Source organism: Manis pentadactyla, chromosome 5 (assembly GCF_030020395.1).
Source record: "Manis pentadactyla isolate mManPen7 chromosome 5, mManPen7.hap1, whole genome shotgun sequence".
In the NCBI taxonomy this organism is placed as follows: Eukaryota; Metazoa; Chordata; class Mammalia; order Pholidota; family Manidae; genus Manis; species Manis pentadactyla.
In genome coordinates this window covers 33185494-33199160 of record NC_080023.1, presented here as the reverse complement: position 1 = coordinate 33199160, position 13667 = coordinate 33185494, and the positions used below count along the sequence as shown (strand labels likewise).

Here is a 13667-nt window from a genome sequence, read left to right as displayed (position 1 = left end):
TGCTGAAAATTTCCCCAAACTAGGGGAAGAAATGGCCTCTCAGACCACAGAGGTACACAGAACTCCCATGACAAGGGATCCAAAGAGGGCAACACCAAGACACATAATAATTAAAATGGCAAAGATCAAAGACAAGGACAAAGTATTACAAGCAGCCAGAGAGAAAAAAAAGGTTACCTACAAAGGAAAACCCATCAGGCTATCATCAGACTTCTCAACAGAAACCCTACAGGCCAGAAGAGAATGGCATGATATACTTAATGCAATGAAACAGAAGGGCCTCGAACCAAGACTACTGTATCCAGCACGAATATCATTTAAATATGAAGGAGGGATTAAACAATTCCCAGACAAGCAAAAGTTGAGGGAATTTGCCTCCCACAAACCACCTCTACAGGGCATCCTACAGGGACTGCTCTAGATGGGAGCACTCCTAAAAAGAGCACACAACAAAACACCCAACATATGAAGAAGGGAGGAGGAGGAATAAGAAGGGAGAGAAATAAAGAATCATCAGATTGTGTTTATAATAGCTCAACAAGCGAGTTAAGTTAGACAGTAAGACAGTAAAGAAGCTAACCCTAAACCTTTGGTAACCACAAACTTAAAGCCTGCAATGGCAATAAATTCATATCTTTCAATAATCACCCTAAATGTAAATGGACTGAATGCACCAATCAAAAGACACAGAGTAATAGAATGGATAAAAAAGCAAGATCCATCCATATGCTGCTTACAAGAGACTCACCTCAAACCCAAAGACGCGCACAGACTTAAAGTCAAGGGATAGAAAAAGATATTTCAAGCAAACAACAGAGAGAAGAAAGCAGGTGTTGCAATTCTGGTATCAGACAAAACAGACTTCAAAATAAAGAAAGTAACAAAAGACAAAGAAGGACATTACATAATGATAAAAGGCTCAGTCCATCAAGAGGATATAACCATTATAAATATATATGCACCCAATACAGGAGCACCAACATACCTGAAACAAATATTAACAGAACTAAAGGAGGAAATAGAATGCAATGCATTCATTCTAGGAGACTTCAACACACCACTCACTCCAAAGGACAGATCCACCAGACAGAAAATAAGTAAGGACAAAGAGGCACTGAACAACACACTAGAACAGATGGACCTAATAGACATCTACAGAACTCTACATCCAAAAGCAACAGGATACACATTCTTCTCAAGTGCTCATGGAACATTCTCCAGAATAGACCACATACTAGGACACAAAAAGAGCCTCAGTAAATTCCAAAAGATTGAAATCCTACCAACCAACTTTTCAGACCACAAAGGCATTAAACTAGAAATAAACTGTTCAAAGGAAGCAAAAAGGCTCACAAACACATGGAGGCTAAACAACACGCTCCTAAATAATCAATGGATCAATGACCAAATCAAAATGGAGATCCAGCAATATATGGAAACAAATGACAACAACAACACTAAGCCCCAACTTCTGTGGGACGCAGCAAAAGCAGTCTTAAGAGGAAAGTATATAGCACTCCAAGCATATTTAAAAAAGGAAGAGCAATCCCAAATGAACGGTCTAATGTCACAACTATCAAAATTGGAAAAAGAAGAACAAATGAGGCCTAAGATCAGCAGAAGGAGGGACATAATAAAGATCAGAGAAGAAATAAATAAAATTGAGAAGAATAAAACAATAGCAAAAATCAATGAAACCAAGAGCTGGTTCTTCGAGAAAATAAACAAAATAGATAAGCCTCTAGCCAGACTTATTAAGAGGAAAAGAGAGTCAACACAAATCAACAGTATCAGAAATGAGAAAGGAAAAATCACAACAGATCCCGCAGAAATACAAAGAATTATTAGAGACTACTATGAAAACCTATATGCTAACAAGCTGGGAAACCTAGGAGAAATGGACAACTTCCTAGAAAAATACAACCTTCCAAGACTGACCCAAAAAGAAACAGAAAATCTAAACAGACCAATTACCAGCAACGAAATTGAAGCGGTAATCAAAAAACTACCAAAGAACAAAACCCCCGGGCCAGATGGATTTACCTCGGAATTTTATCAGACATACAGGGAAGACATAATACCCATTCTCCTTAAAGTCTTCCAAAAAATAGAGGAGGAGGGGATACTCCCAAACTCATTCTATGAAGCTAACATCACCCTAATACCAAAACCAGGCAAAGACACCACCAAAAAAGAAAACTATAGACCAATATCCCTGATGAACATAGACGCAAAAATACTCAACAAAATTTTAGCAAACCGAATTCAAAAATACATCAAAACCATCGTACACCATGACCAAGTGGGATTCATCCCAGGGATGCAAGGATGGCACAACATTCGAAAGTCCATCAATATCATCCACCACATCAACAAAAAGAAAGACAAAAACCACATGATCATCTCCATAGATGCTGAAAAAGCATTTGACAAAGTTCAACATCCATTCATGATAAAAACTCTCAGCAAAATGGGAATAGAGGGCAAGTACCTCAACATAATAAAGGCCATCTATGAAAAACCCACAGCCAACATTATATTGAATAGCGAGAAGCTGAAAGCATTTCCGCTGAGATCGGGAACTAGACAGGGATGCCCACTCTCCCCACTGTTATTTAACATTGTACTAGAGGTCCTAGCCACGGCAATCAGACAAAACAAAAAAATACAAGGAATCCAGATTGGCAAAGAAGAAGTCAAACTGTCACTATTTGCAGATGACATGATACTGTACATAAAAAACCCTAAAGACTCCACCCCAGAACTACTAGAACTGATATCGGAATACAGCAAAGCTGCAGGATACAAAATCAACACACAGAAATCTGTGGCTTTCCTATATACCAACAATGAACCAACAGAAAGAGAAATCAGGAAAACAACTCCATTCACAATTGCATCAAAAAAAATAAAATACCTAGGAATAAACCTAACCAAAGAAGTGAAAGACTTATATTCTGAAAACTACAAGTCACTCTTAAAAGAAATTAAAGGGGACACTAACAGATGGAAACGCATCCCATGCTCATGGCTAGGAAGAATTAATATCGTCAAAATGGCCATCCTGCCCAAAGCAATATACAGATTTGATGCAATCCCTATGAAACTACCAGCAACATTCTTCAATGAACTGGATCAAATAATTCAAAAATTCATATGGAACCACCAAAGACCCCGAATAGCCAAAGCAATCCTGAGAAAGAAGAATAAAGTAGGGGGGATCTCACTCCCCAACTTCAAGCTCTATTATAAAGCCATAGTAATCAAGACAATTTGGTACTGGCACAAGAGCAGAGCCACAGACCAATGGAACAGACTAGAGAATCCAGACATTAACTCAGACATATATGGTCAATTAATATTTGATAAAGGAGCCATGGACATACAATGGCGAAATGACAGTCTCTTCAACAGATGGTGCTGGCAAAACTGGACAGCTACATGTAGGAGAATGAAACTGGACCATCGTCTAACCCCATATACAAAAGTAAACTCAAAATGGATCAAAGACCTGAATGTAAGTCATGAAACCATTAAACTCTTGGAAGAAAACATAGGCACAAACCTCTTAGACATAAACATGAGTGACCTCTTCTTGAACATATCTCCCCGGGCAAGGAAAACAACAGCAAAAATGAACAAGTGGGACTATATTAAGCTGAAAAGCTTCTGTACAGCAAAAGACACCATCAATAGAACAAAAAGAAACCCTACAGTATGGGAGAATATCTTTGAAAATGACACATCCGATAAAGGCTTGACGTCCAGAATATATAAAGAGCTCACATGCCTCAACAAACAAAAAACAAATAACCCAATTAAAAAATGGGCAGAGGAACTGAACAGACGGTTCTCCAAAAAAGAAATACAGATGGCCAACAGACACATGAAAAGATGCTCCACATCGCTAATTATCAGAGAAATGCAAATTAAAACTACAATGAGGTATCACCTCACACCAGTAAGGATGGCTGCCATCCAAAAGACAAACAACAACAAATGTTGGCGAGGCTGTGGAGAAAGGGGAACCCTCCTACACTGCTGGTGGGAATGTAAACTTGTTCAACCATTGTGGAAAGCAGTATGGAGGTACATCAAAATGCTCAAAACAGACTTACCATTTGACCCAGGAATTGCACTCCTAGGAATTTACCCTAAGAATGCAGCAATCAAGTATGAGAAAGATCAGTGCACCCCTATGTTTATCGCAGCACTATTTACAATAGCCAAGAATTGGAAGCAACCTAAATGTCCATCAATAGATGAATGGCTAAAGAAGATGTGGTACATATACACAATGGAATACTACTCAGCCATAAGAAAAGGGCAAATCCAACCATTTGCAGCAACATGGATGGAGCTGGAGGGTATTTTGCTCAGTGAAACAAGCCAAGCAGAGAAAGAGAAATACCAAATGATTTCACTCATCTGTGGAATATAAGAACAAAGGAAAAACTGAAGGAACAAAACAGCAGCAGAATCACAGAACTCAAGAATGGACTAACAGGTACCAAAGGGAAAGGGACTGGGGAGGATGGGTGGGTAGGGAGGGATAAGGGGGGGAGAAGTAGGGGGGTATTAAGATTAGCATCCATAGCGGGGTGGGAGAAAGGGGAGGGCTGTACAACACAGAGAAGACAAGTAGTGATTCTACAACAGGTTGCTACGCTGATGGACAGTGACTGTAAAGGAGTATATAGGGGGGACCTGGTATAGGGGAGAGCCTAGTAAACAAAGTATTCGTCATGTAAGTGTAGATTAATGATTAAAAAAAAAAAATGCAGTTCCTATGTGGTGACCTCTAATGAGTTCTACACAATGAAATAAAGGACATATAAAAGTGTAGGCAAAGGGTCTGTTTGTGTTTATACAGAGGATCAAAGCCTAATTTGGCTACCCCGAAAATGAACTAAGAAACGATATGAAAGAGAATTTCCAACATCAGCACTCTCGGGAAGACTCATGCCAGAAGATGATCATCAAAAAACCCCAACAAAGATCCACGCACTGCTACAGCTGTAGATGCACTCATCCCACCAGCTCCTGGACTTGCCATGGGAATGAAGGAGATATCTAAGCTGGCCTGTGCATACAGTAAAACAACAAATTTGACTGGATCTATACTGTTGGAACTCAACCAAGAATTAGGAGAAGTGCAAATTGTAGCGCTCCAAAATCTTACAACTACAGACTATTTACTGTTAAAAGAACATATGGGATGTGAACAGTCCCCAGGAATGGGTTGTTTTAATTTGTCTGATTTTTCTCAAACTACTCAAATTCAGTTAGATAATAACCATCATATCATTGATAAGTTTTCACAAATGCCTAGGGTGCCTAACTGGTTTTCTTGGTTTCACTGGAGATGGCTGGTAATTACAGGTATGCTTTGGTTATGTAACTATACTCTTATTATGTTAATGTGTGTGCACAATTTAAGTAGTAGCTTAAAATCTATACATGCTGAAGTTACTCTACAAGAAGATATGTCAAAGAAATAATCAATCTTCCCATGTTTTCTCCTGCCTGCTACTTCTATAGCTTTTCTTCTTCCTTCCTAATTACAACGAATTCTTAAATAGAATTCGTGCCTCATATCAAATTTACCGAGTATCATAACTCCTCCAAGTGGTAAAGATACCTCAAGACAAATGCTGGGCATAGAAGCCACAGGGCATAAATATGCAAAGAAATAAAAAGCTAACCATTTCAAACAATAAGGCTTCTCTCTCACTTACCAACTTCACATTTCCCTGTATGGCCCCGGAAGATGACTGGTTAGCCAGAGACGGGTAAGATTCCTCAAGGGAGGAACAACCTAAGACAGGCACAGTCGCAGGGGGGTCATCAGGTGAGAAATTGGGGATCAACAGAGGTGAGGCTTAGGACCTCACCCCCCCTGTTCTGAGAGAAATCTTCTGCATATGTGGATGTTTTATTGCCCTTGTCTAGCTTGGATTAACACATAGTCTACAGGCACACACCTGATCATCTACATTTGCTCTCTTACAACACTAAACTATGTTTTCTACCTTTATGTTGTATCTACCTACCACTTCAGCATCTTATTAAAAATAATAAAGAGAGAAATGTGGTATCCACATATAAATCAAGTATAAAAATCAAATGTGTATTCATATTTGAACTGACTGTTTATAGTTCATAATGCATGAGCAAAACCAAAAGTTTCTGTGATGACTGCCCTTGTACTGTTCACCATGTAACTTATTCACTATGTAAGAATTTGTTCTCCATGTAAGAACTTGTTCGTTATGCTTCAGAAGATTGGAGACTGACGAAAATTAGGCTTGGGGTGGATTAATGATTGTGCATTGAGCATTGACTCCCCTATACAGAATTTTATTGTTGTTAACAACCATTTGATCAATAAATATGAGAGATGCCCTAACAACAACAACCAAGAAAAAGTACACACTTCCAATTGTAAAATAAATAAGCAACCGGGATGTAATGTATAGCATAAGGAATATAGTCAAAATATTGTAACAACTTGGTATGGTGATAGCTGGTACCTAGAATTATCATGTATATAAATGTTGAATCACTGTGTTGTACACCTGAAACTAATGTAATGTAATACTGTGTGTCAACTACCCTTCAATAAAAAATAATTATCTAAAAAAAAAATAATAATAATAATAATAATAATATCTTGAGTTACTTGCTTAGAACAGGCCATTTTGAAGGTCTTAATAGAAATAAATGCTTGAATTTTTTTGAATTTAGAACACAGGGAGTGATTCTGTCCTTGACTGACTTCAGTATTTATAGCAAAAATTGTGAGCAAAACTGCAAGATTTCTCAATTTTTCACCTAGGTTACTTATGTAAACTAAATCTTGTTTAAAAAACTTATAAAAACTAAATAAGAGGCTTCTTGCATTCATAATTTTACATTCACTGCTATCTCTAACAATGGGTCTCTGATTCATAGAAACAAGAAGTATTACCAGTCTGTTTTGCTATATAGTATTTTCCTTAATTATTTAGCAATAAGTGTTTTATGCTTTGTAATTTATTTGATCCTAAATGATATTTTCATATCTGGCAGTTAGAAAATTATAAATTCTAAATGCAGGATTTTATTTAAATATGACAGTTATCTCTGGATAAGAAAGTAGGAGGCCATGGACATTAAGACATTTATTAAATAACTTTATTTTAATTGGTTATTTTATGAGATTACTTCAAAAGTAAAAATATTTCCTGCTCTTTAATTGCCCAATAATTGTAAATTTGACAGTTGCTCAGCTTATTTTTATTATGTGCAGTTTTAAATCTACAAATGGTGTTTCATATTTCTTCATTCTGATAATGTACTAGACTTTTAAAAGAACATTTTAATTTGAGTTGATCCTGACCATATGAAATTTGTTTGTTGTAAGGCAGTATTTTATGCAATTATCTTTGAACTTTTTGATCTGCCGCTCATATATAATTTGCTGCCTCACATCCCCCTAGTATTTTCCTCCTATAAAATTTTTTCAAGTAGATTTTGTGTTTTGGATATTTTTTGTTAGTTCAGTAATGTAATTCTAAGTTCTTAAATTTCAGTATCTACAAAGTAGGCATTTGGGGTAGGAGGATTTGTTTATACTGGTTTTTGTTTTGGCATGGTAAACAAATTGTTTTAAAAAATGTTTTCGTGAAATTATCTTTTTACTTTATATTCTTCCTTCAGAATGTATCAACTGTCATAATAATCAGTGTATTTTCTGATTGGTAACTCTTCTTTATAGGTATTTATGTAATGTTAAGTAAAACTATTTGAAAACAATTATTTTGCCTTACAAGTAATATTTATCAATCTTTTTCTATGTAGATTTAATGACATCCATGTTCCTGTGAGATTAGAAAGTGTGAAATTTGCCAGCCACTGTCTAATGAATCACCCAGATTTAGCAAAGGATCTCACAGGTAAGGTAGCTCATTTATTACAAATATGAGAGTAATCACACAAGTACATTTTAGGTGTAGCCTTTGACCTTAACTTCAGTTTCTGAGTAGGTTTTAATTCTGGCACTATTTCAGGTCTATGTTAGTTATGGACTAGTAAGTGATTTCATGTTTATATAGTAAATTACATTTGAAATCTCCATCTTGGAATCTTTTGGGAATTTTTGAAAATCATAGTTTGAGTAAGTAGACTCTTACAGCATTGTGTTGAGATACAAATTATTGTACCTATACTACAAAAAATGTGGTAACATATCCAGTAATCAGTGGGAAAATGATTATCTTCTGGACTAGTCTCACTCTTCACTTAAACACAGAGCATTTGAGCCTACTTATTGGGTAATAGCAAATAAATGGCTTCTATCAAAGAGCTATTAACCAAAAAAAGAGGAAATAACATTTTTTGTTCTGATTTTATATTATAATTATTTAGGAATTTTGTTTAGAAGTCATGGCATGTTATTCTATATTTATATTGTATAATGTGCAGATATATACATATCAGTGAACTCGATATAAGCATTTTTATTATTTTTCTTTTAAATTTTAATTTGTGTTGTAACTTAAATTCTAAGCTATGTAAATCAGATACTGCATTGTGATTTGCCTTTTCCAAAATAGTAAATATTCAATGTAAAATACATTATTTATTATGATGTCACTGTGCAATAGTAGTAAATAATGTGGTATAGTTTATTTTGTGTCTTTAGAGAGTATTGCCACCTCAAAAGTCAAGTTGTTTTAATTCATGCCACATTTTATAAACATTGGTTCAGTATAGACAAAACCATGAAATACTAGTCTTTACTGTCATTCTGAACATGACAAATATCATAGTTAACCTTTAGTGTAAGTTTTTTTCTCTTATTACAGAATATTTAAAAGTTAGATCACATGACCCAGAAGAAGCTATCCGTCATGACGTCATTGTTACTATAATAACAGCTTCCAAAAGAGACCTTGCTTTAGTAAATGATCAGCTGCTTGGCTTTGTAAGGGAAAGAACACTGGATAAACGGGTAAAATCTGAAGAATTTTATTCTCTTGTAATTTACTGTGCTTAAATTGTTTGCTAAATACAATAGATAATATTTCTTAGTATATTTAGCTCTTCTTTGTGAAAGTCAACCTAATACAATACCAAATAAAGAGCTAATAGTTTTTATATTTTTGAATATCTTTTAATTTTCTTTACAAATAAATATATTGGATTCTATGGCTTTTCAAGTCTTAGGCATGGGTTTGTCTTCTAGTTTACCTTTATAAAAAGCGCAGCTAAATTAAAGTTTCATTTTGCCTTTTCACTTACCTAGTGAGTTTCAAAAGAACATTGATCACCTATATTTATTTCTTAATAGTTAGCATTTTCAAAGTGACTACCTTATATAATTTGGCTAGGTCTGTCTTTCATTGTCTAAAAGAATATCATACTGTCAAAGTGGTATTTCCACATCACTACGCCAAGCTAAAGGTAGAAATGATAGTTGTATGTTTAATATTTTTGTGTGATTTCTTCCATGTGGGCACCGTTGCAAATATGGGTTGATATGGAAAAATAGCACCAAGAAGAGCAATAGTAGTTGCTAAGGAAAGTGTCAACTGTAAGCAAGAGACAGACACGCAAGGCAGTCTGATTAGATATGCTGCTTATTCAAATCTTTAACAAAGGTTGCCATTACAGTATGTTATTTTAGGGGGACATAGTTGAAAATCTGTCCTCCTAAAACCAATGTAGTTCACTATAATTTCAGGGTAGGAAAGCAATATTTATTGGTTATGAAATATAGCAAGAGGTATTCTTTAAGTTCTTACTTTTAAAATAGTCATTGGAGGCAGATACGTAAAGTGGATACTAACTTTTTCGATTGTGTCAGGATTCTGACTTTGCAGAGTTCTTTCCCCTTGGCTTTAATTAAAAAAAAAAATACACTCTCTAATGATTAGTTGGTAACTCCCCCACCACACACACCCAATTTAACCTATTGCCATTTGCATTATTTCATCCTTTTAGAAACATTTCACTCCTACTTTTGTCAGTTTGTTTATAGTTTCAGAGTTGAGTAAATCAATCTTCCTAACTGAGAGTGTCTGATATGGTCATAATAGCAGCTACTGGACATTTTAGGACCTGGATTTTGGTAAAATAAATTAGATGACCTGGGCACAGCCTTCCGGAAATTTTTCTTCTCTTCTATAAAATGTGGGGACAGGACTTAATCTTAGATTTCACTGTTTACATTCTTTGGTTTCATGTAAAAAATGTTAAAATTTCCCATGTCTGTTGCATGGGAACAAAGATTCAACCTATCTACTGAGAAGCCTAAAAATGAGAAAATTATACAAAAAATGTATAAGGTAATATTAACTTAACTAAAATAACAAAGATAGTATGCTTTGATTTGTTATTGAGACAAATATCTTTTTTGGCTATTGTTTTTATTACACGTTACTATCATGGTTCTAACTCTAGGTTTTTATAGTCTGCTTTTCCTCCCACCACCTTTCTTTCCTCCTAGTAATTATCTACTCTCTAAAAATCCCAGAGTTCCATTATCTAGGATGTGACTAGGTAAATCATCTTTCTTCTCAATCTACAAAGTAAGGAAACTCACTTAAGATGATCACTGAGATGCTTTCCAACTTTGTAATTCTGGAATCTTGGTATTAAATTTTGCTCTTCTTATTATGAGTTAACATGCAAAGGAATGTAACCAGGATAAAACATTCTAGATGACAGGGCTTTTGTTTGCAGAGTGAATTATGTATTTTCCCTTTTACCTTTTAATCACATCTAAAATTTGTTCAAAATTTCTTAGTCAGAATCAAATGAATAGTAAATCTTAGCAGAAGATTTACTATTTCATGGCTCTGAGAAAAATAAAAGTTGGTAGATTATTTAGCAGTTTTTGTATTGGATAATTTCTAAAGTAGTTTGATTTCTAAATAGGAACATATTCAGAATTGTTGGTAAAGCAATTTACCTCTTACAAAAATAAATATTGTGCCAGTTTATGTACACATGAATGTGATTGTACAATCTAGTGAAGAAATGGCAGTTTTTGCACATAAGTATACTAAAGCTTGATATCTAGCTCATCCAATAAACTTTATACTTTCTAGTGGCGAGTAAGAAAAGAAGCTATGATGGGTCTGGCTCAGCTTTATAAGAAATACTGCCTTCATGGTGAAGCAGGAAAGGAAGCTGCAGAGAAAGTCAGTTGGATAAAGGACAAACTTTTGCATATTTATTATCAGAATAGCATCGATGACAAGTGAGTGTAATGTTGGTAAAATGGTTAAATATAAATGCTTTTTTTTAATACAATTTATTTCTATTTAATTTTTAATAATAATTTATTTCTTAGTTTAGAAATCACTTTCTGCATATTAATACATACTATATTTAAATGAGACTCCAGCCAAGATTTTTGGGTAGCTTAATAATAGTGAACTATGCATGGACTCAGACCCAAGACCTAATGTTCATTCTCCCCCTTATTAGATGTGTGCTCTTGTATAACTGACTTCTTTGCACCTCGGTTTTACCTAAAAAGAAGTACTAACAAAGCCTTCCTTACAGGATTGTCATGTGGATTAAATAAACTAATGAATGTAAGCCTCCTAGCCCAATGCCTGGCAAGGTATTCAATAACTGCTAGTTACTGTTTTTGCTTTTTGCAGCATTGTAAGTATAGAGTATTACTGTATGGGTTTTTTTTAATCAAGCTATAATTAATACATAATAATATATTAGTTTTAGATATATAACATAATGATTCTGTATTTGTATATATTGCAAAATGATCATCACAATGAGTTAACATCCATCCCCATACATAGTTAAAATTTCTTTTTCTTGTTATGGGGATTTAAGTTGTTTTCATTTTCCGAGTGTTACTTATAATTCTATTTTAGATTATAGTAACAATTTTGGTATTTGCAAATACTTTGCAATTTTTATTAAACTTTTACATTACTGAATATGTATTTCACTGATTAATGAAGAACCCTTGTATTTTTACATTCCAGTGATACTGAGCAATGTAAGCTTAGCAAGAAGGATATTCTAATATTGGTGGGGAATTTAGGAAGAAGATAGATCAAATGCACATTAAAAAAAAGCTAAATTCTCAGGAAGTAATATTAAGGAAAATCTCCGATTCTACTAAATGACAACATCGGGAGGAGCCAAACTATAATCAGAGGAAATTAATGTGGTTTTTGTTTTGTTTTGAGAATTAGCTATTCTTGAGAGCATTGCATTATATGTAGTGTTAAGTGATTTTCTGTAGCTCCAGACTGATGAAGAATGGGTGGAATAGCCTAGCACTCTGTGTTTCGGAATAACATATAACCCTTTTAGATCAAATGTTTCATACCGACAAATTAAAAAGTAAAGCCACAAATAGCAATCATAGCTCTAAATTTAAAAACACCTGTACTTCTAAGGTCATACTAATCTTTTCCATTGTATTTACACACTAAAGTGTCACTATTAGTATGGGCTCTTTGCATGAGGTGGTTAAAATATAAATTGGCTCTTGCTTCTAAAACAGAATAATTGTATTATTTGGGGTTTTTTGTTTCATAGACTGTTGGTAGAGAAAATCTTTGCTCAGTATCTTGTCCCCCACAACCTGGAAACAGAAGAGAGAATGAAATGCTTATATTATTTATATGCTAGTTTGGATCCAAATGCTGTCAAGTAAGTTACTTTTTAAATGATTGTTGGGAGTATTTCCTGAAGATTTCATAAAATTACTTCATTTTAGCTAATTAATTTTTGTTGAGGTTTTTGCTTCTTCTGATTGAACTAAAAACCTCAGAAAAATATTTATATACAGAGTAAAATTTTGATATAAGTTCAGGTAAATAGCAAAAATATTCCTATATGTATAGGTATATTTGGCCACTGAGTCAGTCATACAGTTTCAGGGATTCAAAGAAGTCCTAGGTCAAAATTATCTTTTATCCACCTATTGATTGGGTTGTAAATTACACTACTGGAGAGTTCCCATTCTAAGCTTTAGTACTGGTTTTTTGTTAGGAGAGGATATCCAAATCACCTCTATGTGGAATAAGCATATGATTGACTTTCCAAACGGGGACGTTTTTGAGACTGAAAAGATCTAACAATCAATTTTGTTTGGACAACTGGCATAAACTAACTGTCCCAGGACAACTAGTATGTGTGGTCAATCCACTTTAATTAAGCTTTTTAAAAGGGAAATAAGTCCTATCATTGAGAATTCTGATCTTTTGGAAAAGAACCTGAGCTATTATATATGTTACCTTTAATTTTCATATAATTTCAAACTTAGAAAAATTGTGGGAATAGTACAAAACACTGTGATATCCCCTTTACCCAGACTCATCGTTTTTTACTATTTACTTTATCATTTCTCATTTACACATATTTTTTCTTCTATACATATTTTCTTGTGAACCATTTGAGAATAATTTGCAGACGCTGGATCCCTTTACCCCTAAATATTTCAGTGTATATTCCCTAAGAACAAGGATATTTTCTTGCATAACCAAATTACCCTTCACAAAATCAAGAGATTTAACAGTGATACAGTATTATTGCCTAATCCTATGTGTATTCAAATTCCCTTAAATTGTCCCAGTAATGTCTTCTATGAATATTTTCCCCCCTTTCTGGGATTACACATTGCAGATTTATTTGTC

At 34.4% G+C, this 13667-nt stretch overlaps 1 protein-coding gene across 3 annotated transcripts in view; it reads left to right on the top strand.

Moving 5' to 3' along the window:
• The window catches only part of PDS5A (PDS5 cohesin associated factor A), a 153947-nt gene that overhangs the window by 84194 nt on the left and 56086 nt on the right, over positions 1-13667 (top strand). For all 3 annotated transcript variants that reach the window (XM_036908506.2, XM_057502162.1, XM_036908507.2), the window contains 4 exons: positions 7843-7937; positions 8850-8995; positions 11097-11248; positions 12568-12681. In XM_036908506.2, the coding sequence (XP_036764401.2) occupies positions 7843-7937; positions 8850-8995; positions 11097-11248; positions 12568-12681 (507 nt within the window). The remainder of the gene's footprint in view (positions 1-7842; positions 7938-8849; positions 8996-11096; positions 11249-12567; positions 12682-13667) is intronic.